The sequence below is a fragment of the Rhinolophus sinicus genome, linkage group LG10, assembly GCF_036562045.2.
Source record: "Rhinolophus sinicus isolate RSC01 linkage group LG10, ASM3656204v1, whole genome shotgun sequence".
NCBI lineage: Eukaryota > Metazoa > Chordata > Mammalia > Chiroptera > Rhinolophidae > Rhinolophus > Rhinolophus sinicus.
In genome coordinates this window covers 52,357,731-52,379,635 of record NC_133759.1, presented here as the reverse complement: position 1 = coordinate 52,379,635, position 21,905 = coordinate 52,357,731, and the positions used below count along the sequence as shown (strand labels likewise).

At 48.3% G+C, this 21,905-nt stretch overlaps 1 protein-coding gene and 1 long non-coding RNA gene across 3 annotated transcripts in view; one reads left to right on the top strand and one right to left on the bottom strand.

Annotated features, from left to right (window-relative positions):
* Nucleotides 1–19,693, bottom strand: part of LOC141567240 (uncharacterized) — a 38,352-nt gene extending 18,659 nt beyond the window's left edge. Inside the window, exon 1 of the long non-coding RNA XR_012489729.1 lies at nt 19,605–19,693. This is a non-coding gene — a long non-coding RNA (uncharacterized LOC141567240). The remainder of the gene's footprint in view (nt 1–19,604) is intronic.
* ACOX2 (acyl-CoA oxidase 2) overlaps nt 1–21,905 on the top strand; it is a 28,504-nt gene that overhangs the window by 5,080 nt on the left and 1,519 nt on the right. For both annotated transcript variants that reach the window (XM_019724125.2, XM_019724124.2), the window contains exons 6-14: nt 1,921–2,040; nt 2,385–2,500; nt 3,199–3,371; nt 5,366–5,528; nt 6,609–6,799; nt 8,493–8,672; nt 10,259–10,364; nt 14,682–14,899; nt 19,625–19,757. In XM_019724125.2, the coding sequence (XP_019579684.2) occupies nt 1,921–2,040; nt 2,385–2,500; nt 3,199–3,371; nt 5,366–5,528; nt 6,609–6,799; nt 8,493–8,672; nt 10,259–10,364; nt 14,682–14,899; nt 19,625–19,757 (1,400 nt within the window). The remainder of the gene's footprint in view (nt 1–1,920; nt 2,041–2,384; nt 2,501–3,198; nt 3,372–5,365; nt 5,529–6,608; nt 6,800–8,492; nt 8,673–10,258; nt 10,365–14,681; nt 14,900–19,624; nt 19,758–21,905) is intronic.

Sequence of the window (21,905 nt, the reverse complement as noted above, 5' to 3'; positions counted from 1 at the left end):
GGCCACCAGGTGGCGACAGCACCAGGCTTCCCTGAGGCTCAGTAATTGGCCACGCCCCAAGGAGGGGGTCCCACCAGGCCCTCTTCCCCCAATTTGAGACTACATCGCCTAGGACACATCTGTGGCACTTGGGGACTCATTTGGTGAAAGCTGATATAGAAAAAAGTATACAACGAATGTGAGAAGTCCAACTAAAGCGGAGAGAGAGACTGGGAGAGGTGAGAGACTAACACAGAGAGGCAGAAAGACAGAGAGGGAGAGAGAAACGAGAGGGCAGAGAGAGAATGAATGACTGCTGTCAAAACTGCAGAGAAAAGGGGCCGGCCCGTTGGCTCAGGCGGTTGGAGCTCCATGCTCCTAACGCTGAAGGCTGCCAGTTCGATTCCCACATGGGCCAGTGGGCTCTCAACCACAAGGTAACCAGAAAAGTAACCAGCCTCTGAAATCAGAGAGTTCAAATCCCAGCTCTGCCCTCCAGGCCATTAACCTTGAGTAGTGGGTTACCCTGCTCTCTGAGCCTCAGTTTCTGTATCTGGAAAGTGGGACTCATCATACCTGCCCTGGAAGAACTGGGAAGCACCAGCATAGGGTCCAGTAGTACCAATGGATTTTGATAAATGGCAATTATCTGTGTTTATTATAGTTAGGTGATTTAGTAATAGGTTTTTGGTGTTTTATTTTTATTTTTTTAATTGGGGAGTATTGGGGAACAGTGTGTTTTCAGGACCCATCAGCTCCATGTCAAGTCGTTCTTTTCAATCTAGTTGTGGAGGGCACAGCTCACTGGCCCATATGGGAATAGAACCGGTGACCTTGGTGTTATGAGCACTGCGCTCTAACCAACTGAGCCAACTGCCTGCCCCTATTAATAGGTTTTTGAGGACAGAAAAAACAAAAATCTTGCTCATTTCACAGTGCCTCTAGCATGTCACTGCTAGATTTATTTGGCTCTTGGGGGGTAGCAGTTCCCCCTCTTGTGAAAAGTGACTTTTCAAAGGTGCCCTAGTCCCTAGTCCCAGCTGGGGTGGGGGCAGTACTGCACACTTCTCCCTGTGACACAGGACCAGTGTTCTCGCCATGCATCCTGACTTACACACTCCAGCAGCTCTGACGGAAAGTCCTGTCTCCTTGATTCCAAAGAAAATGACTCAAGGGCACACACTTCAGGAGACTGTTGTAGAACCAAATTTTAACAGATGCTAAGCTTTCCCAGATTGTTCCATTTGGACTGTTTTCTTTAAAATCCATAGCCATTGTCACGCTTTGCCTTTGGAAGAGAGCACAGGGAGTGTGGACAGCTTTGGTCCCCTAAGGCTCGCCATCAGCCTCCTTGCGCCTCCCTGACCCACGGGGGTCCTGCCTGTGTAATTGTCGGGTGGTCTATACACAAACCTGTTGTTTAGACAGAACCTCCTGCACCTCCAGCCACCAAACAGCTCTCTATAAATCCCTGCAACCCAGTGTATTCTAAAGCCAGACACTCACATTAAAGTTCTGTGGACGGTTCCAATCATTTCGAAGGATGAGTCGAGGCCACGTGAGTTGAGGGGTACCTTGAACAAGCGTCCCTGTGTGTCCTGGATGCCACCTCCTCCACTGCCCAGCTCCACCAAGCCGATCCAGTCCTCAGGCGGCCGAGCACACTGTTCCCTCGGCCTTGCACACCCTTCCCCGTGGGGCTTCCCTGGAAAACGCCCCTCGCCCTCCAGGCTCCCTGGGATCCTCCCGATCCACGTCCTCTGAGACAGATCAAACCAACCCCCATCCGGCCTGAGGCCTGCTGTTCCCCATGCCCCCGCTGATCCTCCCCACCTGTTACAGACGGGCTCACAGCATGTTCCTGATGAAGGTAGCCTGTCAGCTCTGTACACCAGGGCCTCATACACCAGGGATCACACGGGGCCTCCTCTCTGCCCTCAGTGGGACGGTCGGCCACACACGCCCTGGTCCAGGCCCAGCTGATGTGCTCCGGAGCCCGGAGGGGGATGCACGCCTTCATCGTGCCCGTCCGGAGCCTCCAGGACCACAGCCCCCTGCCAGGTAAGCCCATGCTGCTCCCTTCAGGACCCCTCCCAGGAGGAGACCCCTCCACCAGGCCTCCCTGTTCTGGGGCTCCAGAGGTCCAGGGGAAAAGCTGGGACATGTCACCCTTGGGCGGGCAGGGGAGGGCCTCGTTGGACAAACCTGTTGCTAACTAGCCGAGTGGTCTTGAGCAAGATTCAGCACCTGTCTGACCTCAGCTTGGTCACCTACAGAACAGGTATAATAATCTCAGTGTCACAGGCTGCTGTGATGCTCAGAGGACGTGGAAAGTGTGTGTGCGTGGTACCTGGCAGACAGCAAGCACTTAACTGATGAACGTTCCTAACTCCATCTCCTCCTAGGAATCACTGTTGGAGACATTGGGCCCAAGATGGGCTTTGAGCAAACAGACAACGGCTTCCTGCGGCTGGACCATGTGCGGGTCCCCAGGGAGAACATGCTGAGTCGCTTTGCACAGGTGGGGGCTCTGCGGAGGTTACAGGCCTGCACTGCCTGGAGAGGGGACATTGCTGCTGGCTCTGGCTCCTCCTCCACAGAGCTGAGTTTGAGACATTTCTCCCCCAGAGAGGGTTGGTATCCCACAGACCTGGGAAAAACCCCAGCTTAGCAACTGTGTGATCTTGGGCAAGTCACTTGGCCTCTCTGAGCTTCAGAGTTCTCCTAGGTGAATGCTCACCTCATGGGGTGGGTGACAAAGCAATCATGGGACGAGGTGGCATGGCAATCTGAAGAGAAAAGGGGTGGGGCTAAGGATGACATGTGGCTTCACCTACATTGAGGCCTGGACACAACCAATCACTGAACAGACACCAGCCAAGTGCTGGAGAAATTTCTGGCGGTCCATATTTTGCCAGACATTACCTTTAGCTACGGACTGTGGGAAGGTCCAGGGTGTCCCAGGAGAAGAGCTGTGAACCAGAGCACTTGACACAGTGGCTATTTAGTGACAAGCACAGATGTTTCCGTTTTAACCATCAGCACGGCCATACGGGCACATTTGGGCTGACAGCCAGCTGTGCCTACTCCAGGGAAACAGTGTTGGGTACTGTGGTTCCCACAAGGCATGGAAGCCCACGGTTCTGGGTGTGAGCCCGGCAGGGGAGCCTGGGTTCAGACCCAGCACCTGTCCTTGGCCTACCGTCCTTGGACTACCAGGTCTTGCCAGATGGCACCTACATCAAGCTTGGGACACCACAGAGCAACTACCTTTCCATGGTGGTGACGCGCGTGGAGCTGCTGCTGGGGGAGATCACGCCGCTGCTGCAGAAGGCCTGCGTCATCGCCATTCGCTACTCAGTCATACGCCGCCAGTCCCAGCTCCGGCCCAGGTGAGGGGCGCCCAGAGCTGGGCACTGCAGACACGACTACCTGTCAGTGCCGCAGCACCTGCCCCCGACAGGGTCCCTCTGCCAGAGCAGGGTGGGGGCGCACGTATTACTCCTCCACGCGTACACGTCCGCCCGGCCCTGCCCACCTGGCCACGTCCATGGGGTCTCTACCTCCGGCTAATCAGCGGCCCCATCGGGCTCTGTGTGATCATGTGTCTTTGGCCCTATACCACCAGACCTTGACTCAGTCTGTCCGAGTGCAACTAGGTCCTGTACAGCTATGTCTGGGTCAGCTACTTGCCAAGTTGTAGGTGACTGTGGCTCCTGAGTTTGCTCTGTCAGGGCGTGAGTAACTGTGTCTGACAAAGCCCACCTGTCACATCAGGCTCTAAGGTGGAAATTGGGTCTGTCTGGCTGCGAATGTCAACACCCAGCTGTGGTATGTCCAAGTCTGGATCCATTTTGTTGTACACGGCTGTGTCTGACTGACACTGCCTCTACCGCATGGCACCAAATACCAAGGGCTGACTGTACTCTCTGTTTTAATGTGTATTGTACACATGTGCACACACATGTACACACACACACAGAGTTGCCAAATTCAGCAAATAAAAATATAGGACTGCCAGTTAAATTTGAATTTCAGGTAAACAACACATCATTTTTTAGAGTAACTATATCCCAAGCGGACTCGCCCAGGATGCAGCAAACGGAGCCTGGGCATGTGGTTGCCCCAGTTTGTACACAGGAAGGGAGAGGTAGAGCAGGGCCTGCAAAACTGACTGAGCTCATGGTGCTGTGAGACGGGCTTCAGCCTGGCAGTTCCTGGCCTAATTCTGCTAAGTGACCCTGGGCAAGTCCTTTGCCCTCCTTGGCAAGTTTTCTCACTTGTAAAGTAAAGAGTGACATCACCAGGGCTGGAATTGAGAACATCCAGCCCAACAGTCTGGTGATGTTTCATTCCCTGGGCACACAGATCGGGCGTCTAATGCACAGTGGCCTGAGGGCTGGATGCCAGGCAGATCTAGGGGCCACACCGGCTCAGCCACCTGTTAGCTGGGGGAGCTTCGGCTAGCCATCCCATATCTCTGTCCCTCAGCGTCCTCATCTACACAATGGGCATGACAGGAAAGGCCTTTCAGGGAGGTGTTAAGGGTGGAATGCAATAAAGCGTAACCAGCCCTTAGCCAGGGTCCTTGCCTCTGGCAAAGCCACAGCACCCTCAGCCGGCCTGGGCCTCAGCATGCTGGGCTGAGGCAGTGTGCTATGGAGAACAGGCACTGGGAAGGTGCTGTCGTCGACGATGTCCTGTGTGGAGCCCCGTTTTCTGAGTTGCAGAAATGTCCCAAGGATGGTCGTAATAGTACATGTCCAGGTGAGGGGCTGCTGGCCCAAAGAAAAAATGCCAGGTTTCTTCCCATCAGCCACGGAGGCTTCTCTCTCTTGCCTTCTTTCAATCCACAAATAGTGTTACTGCAGGCCCTGCATGCTGGACGGTCTCAGGCTCTGAGGGACAAGGCAGACACAATCCCCAGCCTGGGGCTCCATCGGACTCACATTCACATCCTGAGTTAATGATTAGGCTCAACACTCTTCCCAGCACACAGTGAGGGCACCAGTAGTAAAACGTCAAGGTTCAAATCCTCAGGGGTACAGGACCACAACCCCTCACCCACACTCCTTGGGACCGGATGTGTTAGAACTGAGAACTTTGTGGAGTTTAGCAGGATGATACGGTGCATATGCTGTATTTTGTAAACCTTGCCCACAAGGGGCAGCAGCCATAAGCAGACATCAATACTTCTGGACTGAAATGAGGGGATATTCATGTTAGGTGGGATTTTAAAAGATTATCATTGCCTCATGTCAGTTTGGGTCAAGTTTTCTAATGAGACATAAAAACTGTCAATTTAAGGCTTTCTGGCTTTGGAGATGTGGGAAGGTAGATAAGGCACGTAGCAATCTTCTAAACCTTCCACTTTTCTTCCCCTCAGTGACCCGGAGGCAAAGGTCCTGGACTACCAGACACAGCAGCAGAAGCTCTTTCCTCAGCTGGCCACGGCCTATGCGTTCCATTTCCTGGCCAACAACCTCTTGGAATTCTTCCACCGCTCCTACGATGCCATCCTGAGCAGAGATTTCAGCTTCCTGCCTGAGGTACGTGCTGTCTGCGGGCAGACGGGTGGGAGTTGGGAGGGTGGCTGGCCTTTTCTGCCCAGTCCTGCTCCCATCGGCCCCTTCCACTTTCCCTTCCCCAGCCTTCCAACCTGTCAGGGCACCTAGGGAGAACTGTACCCCGATGTGGAAATCCAGCCCGTGGGGCCCCCAGAAAGCTCCAAAAATGTTAGAGGAAGTCATCACACATAGTACACAGAACACAGGTGTACAATCCCTAATGCACATTTGAAACCCAAAAAGCCCTGAAAACCAAAAGTTGTTTAGAATTCATTTGGTGGCACAGTTTGACCTGAACTGACATGATTTCTCCCACTGAGTGTACCTTTCTCAGTATAAATATTAATGTGTTTGATCACTAAGGCTGCCCCAGACTCCTCTAGGTGTATTCTATACAATATACCTTAAATGTCCTGCTTTACCTTTCTAAAATTCAAAAACATTCTGATTCTAAAACGCATCTGGCCCCAAGGGGTTGAGATAAAGGGCTGTGGACTTCCCTGGGCACTAAGGTTCGCTCTGTCCAGGCTGGATGGCTTCACTAATCCTCGAACTGCACAGCAGGCACCATTCCCATCCTGTTTACAGGTGAGGAAAAGGGAAGCGCAGAGAGGATAAAGCCTCCCCCAAGGACAGGAAGCCTGCAGATGGCTAGGAGCTTCTAAGAACCCAAACTCAAGCCAGGTCTGCTGCCTGGCAGCCGGGCTTCCAAGCCAGGGCAGCAGGCTGATGGTGGACTCACATCCCCACAGGCCAGCTCTCCCAAACCTCTGCTTGCCAGCAAAGTCCACGGCTCCTGGATGACAGTGACTCCCATCCAGGAAGCAGCCAGTTCCCAAGACCCTGAAGAATGGCCTGGAGGGTTTTCCTTCATTCTTATTGTCCTTAGTTATGTTGGCTCATTGTGTGATCTTGGGCGAGTCACAGATCCTGAGTCTCAGCCGTCTCATTCATAAAGTTGTGAGCTGAGGAAACAATTCTTACCTGCACTCAGTGAGTGGTACAGATGGTTGTTCCCAGAGGGCCCCCTTACACCGCCTGACCCCCTTCCCATTCTTGCAGCTCCATGCACTGAGCTCAGGTGTAAAGGCCATGGTAGCAGACTTCTGCACCCAGGGGACTGAGCTGTGTCGCAGGGCCTGCGGCGGGCACGGCTACTCAAAGCTGAGCGGCCTGCCATCACTGGTCACCAGAGTGACGGCCTCCTGCACCTACGAGGGTGAGAACACTGTGCTGTACCTGCAGACGGCCAGGTAAGGCTGAAGCTGACCCTGGGCCTCCTTTGCCTGGCCCCTGGAGCTTCTGTTTGGGTTGAAGCATCTGTCTGGTGTCCGCAGAGGGAGCAGACTTTGGGGAGTGCCGTCAGGAAGCGTCTGACTGCCACGTGTGTCTCTAATCCACCCACCTCCCCCCAGACTCGCTGCAGCTCCCAGCCAGCCAGTCCCATCACCTGTACAGCGGCGTCCGTCCTGCTCTCCTGCTTCCACCCCCTTCAGTCCTTCCTCCACTGGCAGCCAGCACAGAGAAGATGACATATTTCCCTTGCTTCAAGTCCTTTGCTGGCTTCCCACTGCCCACAGGCAAATGCCACATTCCATACTGCGTCCTCCAAGGCCCTACGACCTGACCCACCCCCTCTTCATCCTGCCCTGGCAGCCTCCTGCCTCTGCTCACTGTGCCAGCCAGCCACACACGTCTTCCTCCCACCCCCATGGGGCCCTGGCTGGCCCCTCGCTCGTCCTAAAACCCTGTCCCCAGTGTATTGTTGTACGGCGGGCTCCTTCTCGTCCTTCCAGTCTCTGCTCAGATGACACCTCCTTCAGACGCCCTCCCTGACCACTACATCTAGAATAGCACTGCCCCCACCCTCCAATCAACACTGTCCTGTTTCTGTGAAGCATTATCCCAGGCTGAAAGTTTCTTTTTGTGTGTGTGACACAGAGCTCCTGAAGGGCAGGAAGGGCGCCTGTCTCACCAAGCAGCACCCTGGCTTAGCACTTAGCGCAGGGCTGCACGCAGGAGGCTCCACCCTGAGGTCAGGGAGGAGAGGCTGAGTCAGCCTCCTCCCAACAGGGGCTCTGTTTTCATCTCTGTATCTACCGAGGGGACTAGGGTCTCTGACAAAGACTTTCACGTTCATCTATTCTCAGGTGATGAAACAGGGCAAATACTTCTCCATGCAGAAAGTAAAGGTTTACTGGCAACTATGCTATAGAACATTTCTTGGAATTTTTTATAACATTTATTGTGGGTTTTTTATTATAAAAGGAATACAATATCACGTATTAGACATTCTGTGCTCTACAGATAATATCTCATTCCATTTTCACAAACCCCGTCAGCAAGTATTACCAACCCCATCTAGAGATGGACAAACTGAGGCTGTGACGTAACTTCTGCAGCATCACCTAGGTCTCAGGAGAGCTGCATGGGAATCCACGGCTGTCTGAGCCCAGAGCCTACAACCACTGGATTATCATAAGGAAGAAACTAACAGTCACCTGTAACCCTCCCACTCCTGTTTGCATTCCTACATCGATCCTTCTTTATTCAGCTAAGAAAAATTTAATTTCCACAGTCACTGTACAATTCGTCATAAATCCCAAACCACAAGCTCCTAACCAACACAGAAGATTCTGTTCGCTCAGATAGCAAAAGGGTTTATGTTCGGGGTGTGAGTGTCTGCCCAGCCCCACGGCTGCAGCCCCCTTTCACCATGAAGGAAGCACAGCCTCAGGGCACACTAGCTGAGGGCTTCACAGCAGGCCAACTGGGGGGTGGGGGACGGAGTGCCTGGAGCAAGAAGTAACCATCAGGAGGGCCTGGGCAAGAACTTGTGAGGCCCTGGCTCTCCCTAGGGGACACAGAGTGCATGTATCTGGAAGAGGGGGGTGCTGGGCTGTCCCACAGCACTCCCCACCCTCTCCTGCCTCTACCCACCCCTAGGTTTTTGATAAAGAGCTACCTGCAGGCTCAGGCGTCCCCAGGCTCCACACTGCAGAGGTCTTTCCCTCAGTCTGTTGCGTACCTGACCGCACCTGACCTGGCCAGATGCCCAGCACAGAAGGCAGCGGACTTCCTTCACCCAGAACACTACACCAGGGCCTGGGCACACGTGGCAGTCAGGTGAGTCACAGCTGAGAAATCAGCCATCCCAGCTTGGGGCAGGCTCCTTCCAGCATTAGGACCTTTGGGATTGCGTGGGCATTCCTGGATACTCTTCCAAAAACCAGCCCCTTCCCCTACCTTCTCAGTCTTCTCAGCTCCTACCACTGTGGGCAGAGAAGGGGACGTCACACCCACCAGGCATGGCCCAGCGGCACTGCCCCATCCTGGTCAGGCTAGCAGGACATCACCTCTCTGGCCAGTGCCGTGCAGTTTTTAAATCTTTAGGTTCTTACTGATTTGCAATACAAAGAATATACCACGAAAGTAAATACCACAAATATACTGGTATGTAAATACCAATAAATAAAGCAATATACCTATGTTGCAAATATCTCACAATCTAAAAATAATTTTCAAAAGGATGACTGTATCAAGGGATTGAATTAGTTGATTTCCAGGGTCTCACAGGCTCCAGGGAACAAGGATAAGACCAAGGACATCTGTTCTGTCATTGGGTAAATATTGTCAGTGGCCTACTATGTGTCAGAAATGTCCAAACATACTAGGGGCTGGGAATAAAGACAGGTCCTGGCTAAACGCAGGCACCATCACGAGAGAGGAGAGCGCTGACTACTTAAAAAGGAAACCTTTGGAACCCCTCCCCAACTAACACAACTTGGAAAAAATATTTTCAATGTACAATTAAGAGGTTTTATATCCCAACCTGTGGTCCCAGGAATGGTTAATAGTTATTTCAAGATCACAAGCAACTTGTGACATTATTTATCCCACAAATATTTATTAAGTGCCAACAATATGTCAGGTACTATTCTCAGCACTAAAGAGCTACCGATAAACCAGTCTGATAAAAAGTCCAGGCCTCGCAGAGCTAACGTTTTATTTGGGGGAGGTGGGAAAGGCAAAACGAGGGTGCTCAGGAAAATTTAAACATCATTATATTGCTTTTTGCTTGGAACTCAGTGTGATATCTGCTTACCTATCCCCTGTAAAAGCAAAATAAATATTGCTTAATAAACAGTTTGCCTACAGATTCCAAGGGTCATGAGTAGATGGGCAGGGACTAGAAAATAAAAGAATAAAGGTTAAATGGCAAATGACCAGTGGTTTGGAGGACAAGGGCTGGTTCTCTTTTAAGATCTCTTAGGTAGAACTTGGAGTGGGCTAGGTAACTGAGAGGCCACATTAGCCTTTAGAGAAAAACCATTCTCCAGAAGGCAGTCAACAGAATGGCCCCATAACACTGGGTGGAGTCTGCATTAGAAAGAGGGGGCAGTGCCCAGCCTAGGGCCCTGAGGCTTTACAGCTCCAAGGTGAAGAAGGACTATACTTCTTACTAGCTGAGTGACCCTGGACCAGTTAGTTAATGTCTCTTGGGACTCGGTTTTCCCCACGGTAAATTGGGAATGCCTACCCTTAAAAGAGTTAGAGAGAAGGTTTATCAGGCATTTAGTTTTATAACACAAACGTGGTTAATAAATGGGAATTATTTCTACTTCTGTGGGACCCCAGCCAGCCTGGGACCAAACACCATCAGACTCTTTCCCACTCAGTCCAGAAGCTGACCCTTTTTTCTTTGGCCTCAGGCTCATAAAGGACTCAGTGCATCATTTACAGACTCTGCAGCAGTCTGGAGCTGACCAGTACGAGGCATGGAACCAGACCACCGTCATACACCTCCAGGCAGCTAAGGTGAGCTGCCTGTCAGCTGAAGCTGAAAGGAAACTGTTTTGTTTGCCAGGCAGGCTAGCCTGCTGGGAAAAGCCGAGCCCTGCCATTATTCCCCAGCCCTGCTCAGTGGATGCCCTCATTTCACTTCCAAAGCTTTAGTCCGGGGTATTTTAATTAAAGGATTTAACTCCAAAGCAATCTTGCTGGCAGCTCTTAGGGAAAAACGTAATGAGGCAGTATTATTGGATTTGCTTCAGGTTGTTCAAATATTTCCTCCCAGATAGAAAATCAGGTCAAGTCTCCCCCTTAGCCCCTTAAATGTCTGATTCAATTTCCACTATGTTTTGTGTTTGTGCGTAATTCCCAGTCAGTCAGCAAATACTTGGGCACCCACTGAACACGAGGCCCCGGGCTGGGTGCTAGGGGCTCGGGAGGGCCCATCACCGTGGCACTCGGGGAAGCACTGTGATGGGGAAATGCAGCCGACACGGGATCCAGAGCAGCACGTCTCTACCCACCGTGAGAAGTCAGAAAGGCGTCCCAGAAGTGGCTTATAGACCAAGACCTCAAGGATGAGCTGAAATTACCCAGGCAAAGAGTAGAGCCTATGACTTTGGAGAGGAAGGTTTCCAGGCAAAACGAACAACAGGTGCAGAGGAGGCGAGAAAAGGCACGGTGGGTGGGAGGAAATGCGTATCCTCCCAAGGACCTAAAGGAAAAAGACTGAAACAAGAAGGGGAAGAAAGGAGAGTCAGAGGAGGACAGATCCGCAAGGCCTGGGACCTCCTGCACCACTGTAAGGACTTTGGGTTCTGTTTTCATTGCAATGGGAAACCTTTGCAGTTTGTAGGGGAATGACGTGATTGAGTTTCATTCTAGAAGGATCATTCAGGCTGCAGGGGGAGGAATGGACAGAAGGCTAGAGGCTAGTTAGGAGCAGGTAGCAGCAGTCTAGGCGAGGGCTGAGGGTGGTCCCAACCATGAACTTGGCCGAGGGCATGGAGAGAAGTGGACAGATGTAGAGAGACAGTAAGGGGGTAAAAGAAACGTAAGAATGACTCCTGAGCTCCAGCTCAGGCAGCTGGGACTCGGGCCCTACCTACAGCTCGGAAATCAAGGCGATCACTTTAATCAGTAGTCATCAGACCCAGAAAATGGCAGCCTTAGAACAGGAAAGCCCTGAAGGAGTTTGCAGCAGCCTTCATGATGAGGCAGGGCTGGTGGTGCGCACTGGACATGAGCGCCACCTGGTGACCTGCCACCTCTATCACACTGGCTGGCGCAGGTAGTAGGTATTAACTCTGCCACCGTCCACTGTGCTCAGTCCACTGCAGAGGCACTCCCTGCTGTGCTCAATGTCCTAGCAACACAGGGGAGGGCGAGCCACGGCTGTGCTCTTACTCAACTACCAGAAAACGGAACAAGAGCTCCCGTTTATTCATCTGTTTTCCAAACCGATGCCCTGCCTTCAAATGGACCAGACACTGCTTCCAGGGTCACCTCATTTCATACACAAAACCCTGGGAGGGAGAATAGCATAATCTTTGTTTTAAGGCTGAGAACATAGAACTCCGAAGAGTTAAGTCCCAGACGTACGAAATAGCTGAGTTAAGATGCTTTGCTTTCCCTTCCCACTAAGGATGCAAGTCATGCCCTCAGGGAGCCACTGTGTGTTAGTGAGGGAGGTGAGCCCCAAGCTGGGGTGGGGGGGGGGCGCAAAAAGCTCAGCCAGCCTGGGAAAGAAGAGCAAGTCCCTGGGCTTCCTGGGAAGGTGGCACCCAAGCCAAGTCCCCAAAGTCATAATGGGCAGGGACTCTGCACTGCCTGGGCATTGTGCTTTGGGAGGCTGTGTACTCTACAGAAACCGCAAGCACCCAACCAGGTCCCATCTGGAAACCATAAATATGCAGGTAGACAGTGACAGCAACACAAGAGGGGCAGGGAACAGTGGCAAAGGGGCTGCACAAGAGGAGAGCGTCCTGGCCTAAGTTCTGGTCCCAGCTCTGTGCGTGACCTGCCATGGGACCTGCCATGTGACCTCAGGCAGTCTTTCCCGTCTGGGCTTTCACTTTTCCTGTCTGTAAAATAAAGGGGCATGGGCAAGTCCTTTAGGCTCTGATGGGCACTCGCCTTCTAATCTCAGCTTCTGCTGAGGAGAGATGTCAGTCCCTGGGAGCACTGCAACAAAGGCTGGCCTCCTTATGATCCAGCCTCAGGCTCTGGTGGCTTTGGCAATGCAGGGCAGCAATCGAGAGTCCAGACTCTACATGGGGATGTAAAGTATCGGGGATCTAGTCAACAACACGGTAATAACTTTGTGTGGTGTCAGATGGGTACTAGACTAGTCAGGGGATCACGTCATAAGATACATAAATGTCCAATCACTATGTTGTACACCTGAAACAGCATAGTGTATGTCAACTGTAATTGGAAAATTAATTTAAAAAGAAAGGTATGGACTCTTACCTGGGAAATGTGTGCTGTGGTTTGGCTCTCCTTGCTACCACTTACCAGCCTTGTGACCTTGGGCAAGGACCATAGCCTGTCGGCACCTCCAGCTCCTCATCTGCATAATGGAGCGAATACTAGTACCTCCCTTAAGATTAGTATGAGGATTAAATGGGTTAGTCCATGAAAAATTTTGGGAGACACCTAGAGCATAAATACTATACATCCCACCCCACCCCCAAATTAGGCAGAAGGCAAGACTGAGATCCACACGCACAAAAGTAAAGTTCATCGTGCTCCGAGCATGCCGCCAGGGGTTAGCTCTGCCTTTCACCCAAGTGCAGAGGCCCCCTTCCTCTCGTCTTCACCTTGCTTTCCAAGGGAGAGGCCCTCGAGCAGCTCAGCACTCCGCTCTCCATCCAAGGCCCGGAGAATTTAAAGATGGGCACTCAGATTAGAACAGGGAAGCTGGGACGACGTAAAAAAGGAAAGACAAAAATGCGTCTCTAGTTTTGCCAGACTGTCCGCTATTTTCAGTCTGAGCACCAAGGGCTGCTTGATCCCCGCAGGGGCAGCAGCGTATACCCGCTCCTCTTCCACGTTGAAATCTTGCAAACCCAGCATGGCTGTGAGCACACCAGGTCCAGGTGGCAAAGTGGTGTTGTTAGCACCCATGGGAGGCCTCTCTGGGAAAGGCAGATTCTTTCCAAGTGAGAAACCTGATCAGGTCACCGGCCTGTTGATGACTTGGTGGCCCTCTGACCCCCACAGAATAAAATCCCAACCTGTCATTCACAGCCCTTCATGACCTGGGGCCCATCATCACACTGCATAGTCCAGTGCTTCCGCCTCATTCAGTGCTTGCAGCCCGCTGAGAGGACGGTCCTTTGCATGTGAAGTTCCGCCTGCCAGGAATCACCTTCCCTCCAATTCCTTGTCCCTGTGGGTAAATGCCCTTGAACCCTGAAGACAGCGCTGAGCTTTGCTGCTTAACTCACTAGCAGCAGCGTCGGCATTACTGGGGAGCTTGTAAGAATGCACAGGTTTCTTATCCCAGAATCCATATTTTGACAAAATCCTCAGGTAGTTTGTACATCCATGAACATTTGAGACCTGTTTTGTATGCTCTCCATTCTTTCCCCCTCCTACCAAATAAAAATATATCGTGTGTTTGTTTTGGGGAGAGGGGGAATATTCAAAAACCTTAAGCAGTAGGGCAGGCACCAACAAATCAGAAAGCACTTCAGGCCTAAGGGAAGCAGGGTCCCGAATGCTGGGTGCAGCATTAATGCTTTAGTTGCTGGGCTATGAGGAGGAGGGGGTCCGAGAGGAGCCTGGCTGGTAGAGGGGGCGCCCACCTGGTTGAGGCCAATGTCACTTACCAACTGGATATTTTAACCACTAACAGAGCTGACTGTTGCATATGGGCTAAATCACAGCACTGCTACCTCTAGGAGTTTATTTACTCTCTAGCTGGGATAAACTTCATGTACACGTTGAACTATTTTCTCCCCTCAAGATGCACACACACACACTGCCTTGAACATGGCAGACAAAAAATAGCTGTTTTCTTAAGAAAAGTGGTGCTGTCCTCCACTATCCCCAGGCCAGCCTCCATTACTCCTGTATTCTTTCTACTTTCAACCCTACTTGGAATTGCCCCACGTAAAATGAGGAAACTAAGGGCCAAGTCCCCGAGCCCACCAGCCCCCAACGCACACTGTCCAAAAGGCTGTCAGACCCACAGCGAGCGAGGAGCGAAGGCAGTTGCTTGTCAGCCTGCTGGGAAACGCAGGGCTGCAGTAAGCTAATTCCCACAGCCTCGCCAAGTTCCAGGGTGACTTCTGGAGTCAGGCATCAGAAGCTAACTGCATCTCTGTGTCTTTACAGGCACACTGCTACTATGTCACTGTGAAGAGTTTCACAGAAGCTCTGGAGAAACTAGCAAATGAACCAGCAATTCAGCAGGCACTCAAACGTCTCTGTGATCTCTACGCTTTGCACGGCATCCTGTCTAACGCGGGCGACTTTCTCCATGATGGCTTCCTGTCTGGGGCCCAAGTGGACATGGTGAGAACAGCCTACCTAGACCTGCTCCGCCTCATCCGGTGAGTGGCTGGCCCTCAAACCAGGGTAGTCTTCAGAAAGTAATTCTAGACCCTTTGTTCACTTCAAACGCCAAAACTTTCAGCTCCAAAGCCTTGCTAACTGGGGTCTGGCAAAAGCAGCAACAGCCCTGGAGAGGTTTACACACTAGCATTATTACACCAACAGAAAGAATTATGGATTAAGGGAAGAGTATTAGAAATAAAAATGCCTAAGAATAAATCATCTCACTGCCTCAACTGAACTCTTCAACACTGTCAAGGAAATAGGAATTGCATCTAAGGAATATGAATAAAATAATTCATAAAACATATGTAGTATTCATACTACATATGGATAATATGTATTAATAATAATGAGCCTTAATCATAGCTAATATTTAAAGAGCACTTATGTGTGCCAGGCGCGGTGCCAAAAGCTGTTACATACATCATCTCATCTAATCCTCACAGCCTTTTGAAGTGGATGCTATTAATCCCCCCATTTTACTGGGGAGGAAATCCAGGCTTAGGGGAGTTAAGTAACTTGCCCAAGGTCACACAATTCGCCAGAGGAGGAGCCAGGTAAAATCTGGGGCCAGAGAATGCACTCAAGCTGTATAATAAGGTCACGGTTGGGCTATTGTTTATTTCAAATATATCCTTGTCTTTGTCGAATGTGCTTAAACCAACTCTCACTAAGTTGACTAAACTTACTTTAATCCTCCCTCAGCTTCAAGATGAAAATGTTTTTAAAACCCAGTAACTCATACTAATTGATAAAACAATAACACAAATAGTTTTTAAAAGCAGTATTAATGCAGTACAGTGTGGGGATGACATATTAATGCAATGCTTTCATATAATCTCCACGATCACTTTAAAAACGTATCAAAACCAAAGTCCCCAAATAACCAGGATACTAAAAGAAACAGAAATTAAAACAAATTAATTACCATTGTCCATAACATGAAAAATAGGCTAACTTGAGAACAAAAACTTTTCTGAGGAAATATGATACCAATTGTATTGGGGGGAAGGGGAGGGGGGGGAGGTGACACACACATGTGTGTGACTCCCCCCCAGAACCTGCAGAGTTCACATTATCAATAAGACTAAGAGAATTAAAAAAAAAAAAGATTTGAAATTTAAAAAATAATAATATATTCATGATAGAGGTTAAAAAAAACTAGCCCAAATGATCTTATTTCTAACAACATGCAACATGTTACATACCATTTGACCCCACATAAGCACCTCACAGATAGCTGGTGGTCAGTAAATGTTTGTTCAATTAAATCATCAAAAATACATGTAATACAATTATGCCCCAGGTATTAAACCTTCCCTAACATAATTGAGAATCCAGTGGCAGAAACCATTAATAGAATAATTGAGTATTGCACAGTTCAAGTCCAAGTGTATCTAACTTTTGAAAAGCGTGGCATTTAAAAGCCCATGAAGACAATCACGTTCTAGCTCTGATTGGCAGTGATGAGGAAACACAAAAGGAATGAGCACCTTCACAGCTCATAAGCATGATTTTTATCTGCAACAGCATTTCTGAGTGCTTGACTTGGCGCTAGAAATTTACAATTCAAGACAAGAAAGACAGCACTGACATAAATAGATAATTTATGTAGGCATCAAATCCACAAACTGATTTACTCCCATAATGGTTCCTAAGTAACCTTCCTATATGGCAGGGTAACTACCGTAAGTATGTAACAGACTCCATGCTCTTAACAGTTCTGTGTCACAATTCCCTGCCTTGGTTATTCAGTCTCGCCCTCAGATTTCTGAGATGACAAATGAAGGCTGGCACACTCACTATCTAAGTGACACTAAAAACCAGTTCTCTGTGTAATGGTAATTTACTGACCCAAATAGTGCTCAGTTGGTTAAGTGGTCATAAAATCCCAGCTGGGGGAATTCCAGGTAAAGGTGGCAGATTGAACATATGAATTTACTTTGTTCCCTCCTGAAACCCCACTAAACCATCAGCAAATGGGTTACAATTTTTTAAAAGGACCCACAAAGAGAAAGAGAACATAAGAAACGTGAAAATTGGAAGTACCATGTTTCCCAGAAAATAAGACCTAGCCGGACAATCAGCTCTAATGTGTCTTTTGGAGCAAAAATTAATATAAGATCCGGTATTATATTAATTATATTATATTAATTATATTATACCCAGTCTAACATTATCTTATATAAGACCCAGTCTTATATTACAGTAAAATAAGACCGGGTCTTATATTAATTTTTACTCCAAAAGATGCATTAGAGCTGATTGTCCGGCTAGGTCTTATTTTTGGGGAAACACAGTAAGTGGACAGAGACTTAGCAGAACTGAGAAAAGTGAACCATAAACCCGAAGAGTGAAAAGCAACCAAGGCATACCAAAGAACCCCGAGAATTAGCAGGACTATGCACCTCTGGCAATGGGGGTGAAGGTGACTGACAGGAAGGGTTAAAAGTCTATTTCACAAAGAGCTGAATCCCCAGCTCCCCTCCGCCATGAGTAGTTTTTAGACTTTCCTTGACCCCACCCTGGCAGCAAGGTAAACAGGATCTGTGACCGAGGGAACATCAGAAACAGGTGAGGATGAGGCTACCCTTCAGAAAACAGGGGCTTCAATAAATGTTTACAGGCCAAATACTGATGAGCCCCTCCTCCAGCCCTCTTTTCTCACTGGGTCCCAGGGAACTGGCAGCCAGGCTAGTACCCTACAGGGAGATGATACCATGATCACCAGGGTCCCCCAATGGTCCACCCAATTCACCCCATAGTTGACCCCACATTGACAAGCACACCCAGACTTCTAATCAGCAAGTGAAGGCCCCACTCCTAGCTATGATCAGGTCTCAGGGATCAGCGGACACCTGAGGAAAGCTCCCAACATGAGAGACAGAGACCAAACAAACTAGAACGAGGCCACCCAAGAGACACACAAGAATCCTCAGGGAGAAAATCTTTTTTAAAAGGTCAGTAATATCCTCAAAGAGTTAGGAGAAGATATTGTAACCATAAAACAAGAATGCTATTACTTAAAAAGTAATATTCAGAGAACAAAAAGAGCTCTGTAAAATTAAAAAATGAGGGCCGGCCCGGTGGCTCAGGCAGTTGGAGCTCCGTGCTCCTAACTCTGAAGGCTGCCAGTTCGATTCCCACATGGGCCAGTGGGCTCTCAACCACAAGGTTGCCAGTTCAACTCCTCGAGTCCCGCAAGGGATGGTGGGCAGTGCCCCCTGCAACTAAGACTGAACACGGCACCTTGAGCTGAGCTGCCGCTGAGCTCCTGGATGGCTCAGTTGGTTGGAGCGCATCCTGTCAACCACAAGGTTGCCAGTTCGATTCCTCGACTCCAGCAAGGAATGGTGGGCTGCGCCCCCTGCAACTAGAAATGGCAACTGGACCTGGAGCTGAGCTGTGTCCTCCACAACTAAGACTGAAAGGACAACAACTTGACTTGGAAAAAAAGGCCTGGAAGTACTCACTGTTCCCCAATAAAGTCCTGTTCCCCTTCCCCAATAAAATCTTTAAAAAAAAAAAAAAATTAAAAAATGAGAGTGGAAATTAAAAACTCAGTTGAAGGACTGGAATATAAAGTTGCAGAAATCTCACAGAAAGAAAGCAAAAGGACAAAAATAGGAGAGAAAAGATAAAAATAGTAAGAGGGCTGATCCTAACTGTTCATCATCTGAAAAACAGGTCTAGAAAGAGAAGACAGAAAAAAATGGGAGCAGACCATTAATGAAAGAATTCGAGAAAACACTCCTCAAATGAGGCATACAAGTTTCAGACTGAAAAAGAAACAGATGCTTACAGCCTAGAAAAGAGGAGACAAACACAGACACAAAATATAAGTCACACATACAGTGTGCGAAATGTTAATAAATGCTATGAAAAAAAGGACAGCAGGGAAAGGGGATCAGGAATGCTAGGGGTGAGGTGGGGTGGGAGGACTGTCATTTTAAATAGGTCAAAGAAGGCGACTCAGGGAGGGTGACATTTGAGGAAAGATCTGAGGGGGGCAGGTGAGAGGAGCCCAGTGGTTGGCTGAGAAAAGAGCATTCCAGGCAGAGAATAAGTACAAACGTTGGCAACCAGAGTATGCGTGGCATGTCTACCCAACAAACAGTGAGCCTGGAGGTAGGTCGCTGTAACAGGAGCTCAGCTGTCAACAGGACAAATGAAGTCATAATAATATATGGGATACACAAGTCATGATAACATAAGTACTGAATATTTGTGTGGCTGAAATTTTGTAACTATATTGGGAGGCAGGAGGATGAAGGGGAGGAAGCAGAGGTGATGACAGGCAGGGGTGAGAAGGGTGCTAAAAAGTCCTCATCTTTTATAATGGAGAGTCGACAGAAAACCTCTGAAACTGAATGATCAAGAAGTAGCAATCCACGTAAGGTGTATAGAGACATTCAGGTAAAAACCAACACTACCAGTTAAAAGACTGAAACGAATTGCTTCTGGGATGGGGAGCATAGGAAATGCAGGTGAGAGACAAGAATATGGTGACTTTAGATAACAAGCTTAAATAATTATTTGACTCTTTATGCTGTGACTATATAACTGTGCAAAAATAAAAACTTTAAAAAAAAATTAAAGCTGAGTTGTTGGCAAAGTGAGTAATCATGGAACCTCTAATGAGGTGTTGTTATTCACCATCCCAAATCAATCAGATTCATAAAGACAATCTAAAGTACTCACAAACGTGTTTTTGTTCTCAGGAAGGATGCCATCTCCTTAACTGACGCTTTCGACTTCACGGATCAGTGTTTAAATTCAGCACTTGGCTGTTACGATGGAAATGCCTACGAACGTCTGTTCCATTGGGCTCAGAAGTCACCAACCAATACCCAGGTAGTTGAGTAGAACACAGTATAAATTATGTAAGAGAGCAGAGAACAAGCAGTGAATACACATGCATGTTTTCCCATTTTAATTGATTCCCGTTAGGTTAGAAATCTCTAGGCACAGCATGTCTGTTTAAAATATTTTGAGACTACATAAAAGAAACCAAGAACGAGGATGTGGCCTGGCAGGAACTCTGAGTCTGGGCTGTAATCAGCAAAATGCACTGCTCGGAATTTGATAAAGGGAATTAGGAGGAAGACCCAGGCTCTAAATCATGGCTTGACACACCCAAGGGCATACAAACATAACAGCAAACTGGCTTTTACATAACAAAAATAAGATACATCACACTCCATCTTATTTTCAGCCTCTTAACTCTCAGTTTTGTGCTGATAACAGTGGATACTCAGAGGTGATAGGAAGCTGCACGGGGAGGGGGAGGGGGGGGGAGTCTCCGACCTGACTGTCTGCTAAAGATGCCTCCTTCCTCTTGACTGAGGAACACAATCCCAAGAACAAAGAAAGCTGCTGCACATGCTATCAGCAGCCCAGGAGAGCCACATAAATGACAATTACAAGGGTTATGCTGAAAAGATCCCCAGCTGTCCTCGGGGAGAATACCAGAATTCTCTGACATTAACAGAAGTGGGGGAGGATTCATAAAATCCTAAGAGTCTAGGGCCAGGGTCCCAGTCTCTCTGCTAGCACCCTCACTGAGAAAAGTTATGTCAATGAGTATATTGACTGGAGTAAAGAAATAAACCCTGTATTTAGAATTTGTGGAACCAATATTTGATGACACATTTGATACAGACGATCAAAACAAAGATAGTCTATAGGCACACAACAGATTATTTTAATTTCTATAATGCAAATGTTAGGTGATGAAGTTTACTTTTTTACCTCTTAGGTCAAATTTTCAGAAAAGGTGTCGTAACACCTCATCAAATTGACAACTCTTAGGGTTTCATTCACACTTACCATGGTGTTAGGACTTGCTCTTAACAATTTGCATCCCTTCATACCTCATAGCTTAATTTAACATCTAAAGTTGTAACACAACCAGTTACCGGCAAGATGGTTGTCAGATAGAAGGCCAATCCACTTTTGGTCATCTCTGGCTCTAGGAAGGCATCCTTTTAACTCAACAAGGAAATATAAACAACTAAAGAAGGTATGATACATTTACTGCTTAGTATGATTAAGCTAATTTGAATGTGTTACTTTTTCTAATGGTTAGATTGCTCTACTTTTTAACATTTAAATCCTGGCATAAAACTACAGCAGTCCTCCCACTCCAGATTAGCTCCTACGGTCTAAACATAAATAAATGTATGCCCTTTGGTGCTCCAGAGAAAAACCTACCCTGGCATAACACCTGTCAGGAAATGCTGACGTAATCTAGCTCAAGCCTGTTTTATTAGCAACACAAGGAAACATGCCAGTTTTCCTGGCTCCTCATTTTCACTGAAGCGCATAGGAGACAGTCTTGTTTTTTACTTTGTTTCTAATCTTTATTTTAAAAGAACTCAACCTGGAAACTGTATGAGGGCAGGTTTATCTTAATGAGGTGCTTGGCTGACCCACAGTAGCAACAGATTTGGCAAACGTTGATGCATTTCATCCCATTCACATTTCTATCTCCTGCCCCTCGACTGTGAAAGAGGATGGAGTCTTCACCTTCCTAACTCTAGGATCTATCACGGAGTAGACCCTTTCTATTGATGGAACAAACGAACATGGTTCTATGACCCACACAGTGAGATGAAGGAACCTGCTGACACACAATGCTGCACTCTTGCCACCCTAGCTTTCGTTAACTTGCTAAAAAGGTGACAGGTACAGCAATGTGACTCTTTCACGCAAGCAATTTAGAAACTGAGATTATAAATGACCTTGGAGAACCGTTTCCAGTTAAAATGACACTCGGGTGACTGCTGATATAGAGCCACATCATCTTAAATTTCTGACTCCCAGAGTAACCAGCAAAATAGCACTTTTAAAGTATATTTTTCTAATCTGCTGTAGATTATTTTCAAACTGCAATACGAGACATTTTTCCTCATTTGCTCTAGTAGAAAAAAGGTGTACTATAGGTATTGCAACTAAAAGAACAGCTACATGAAAACATGCCTTGTAGACACAAAAGTACAA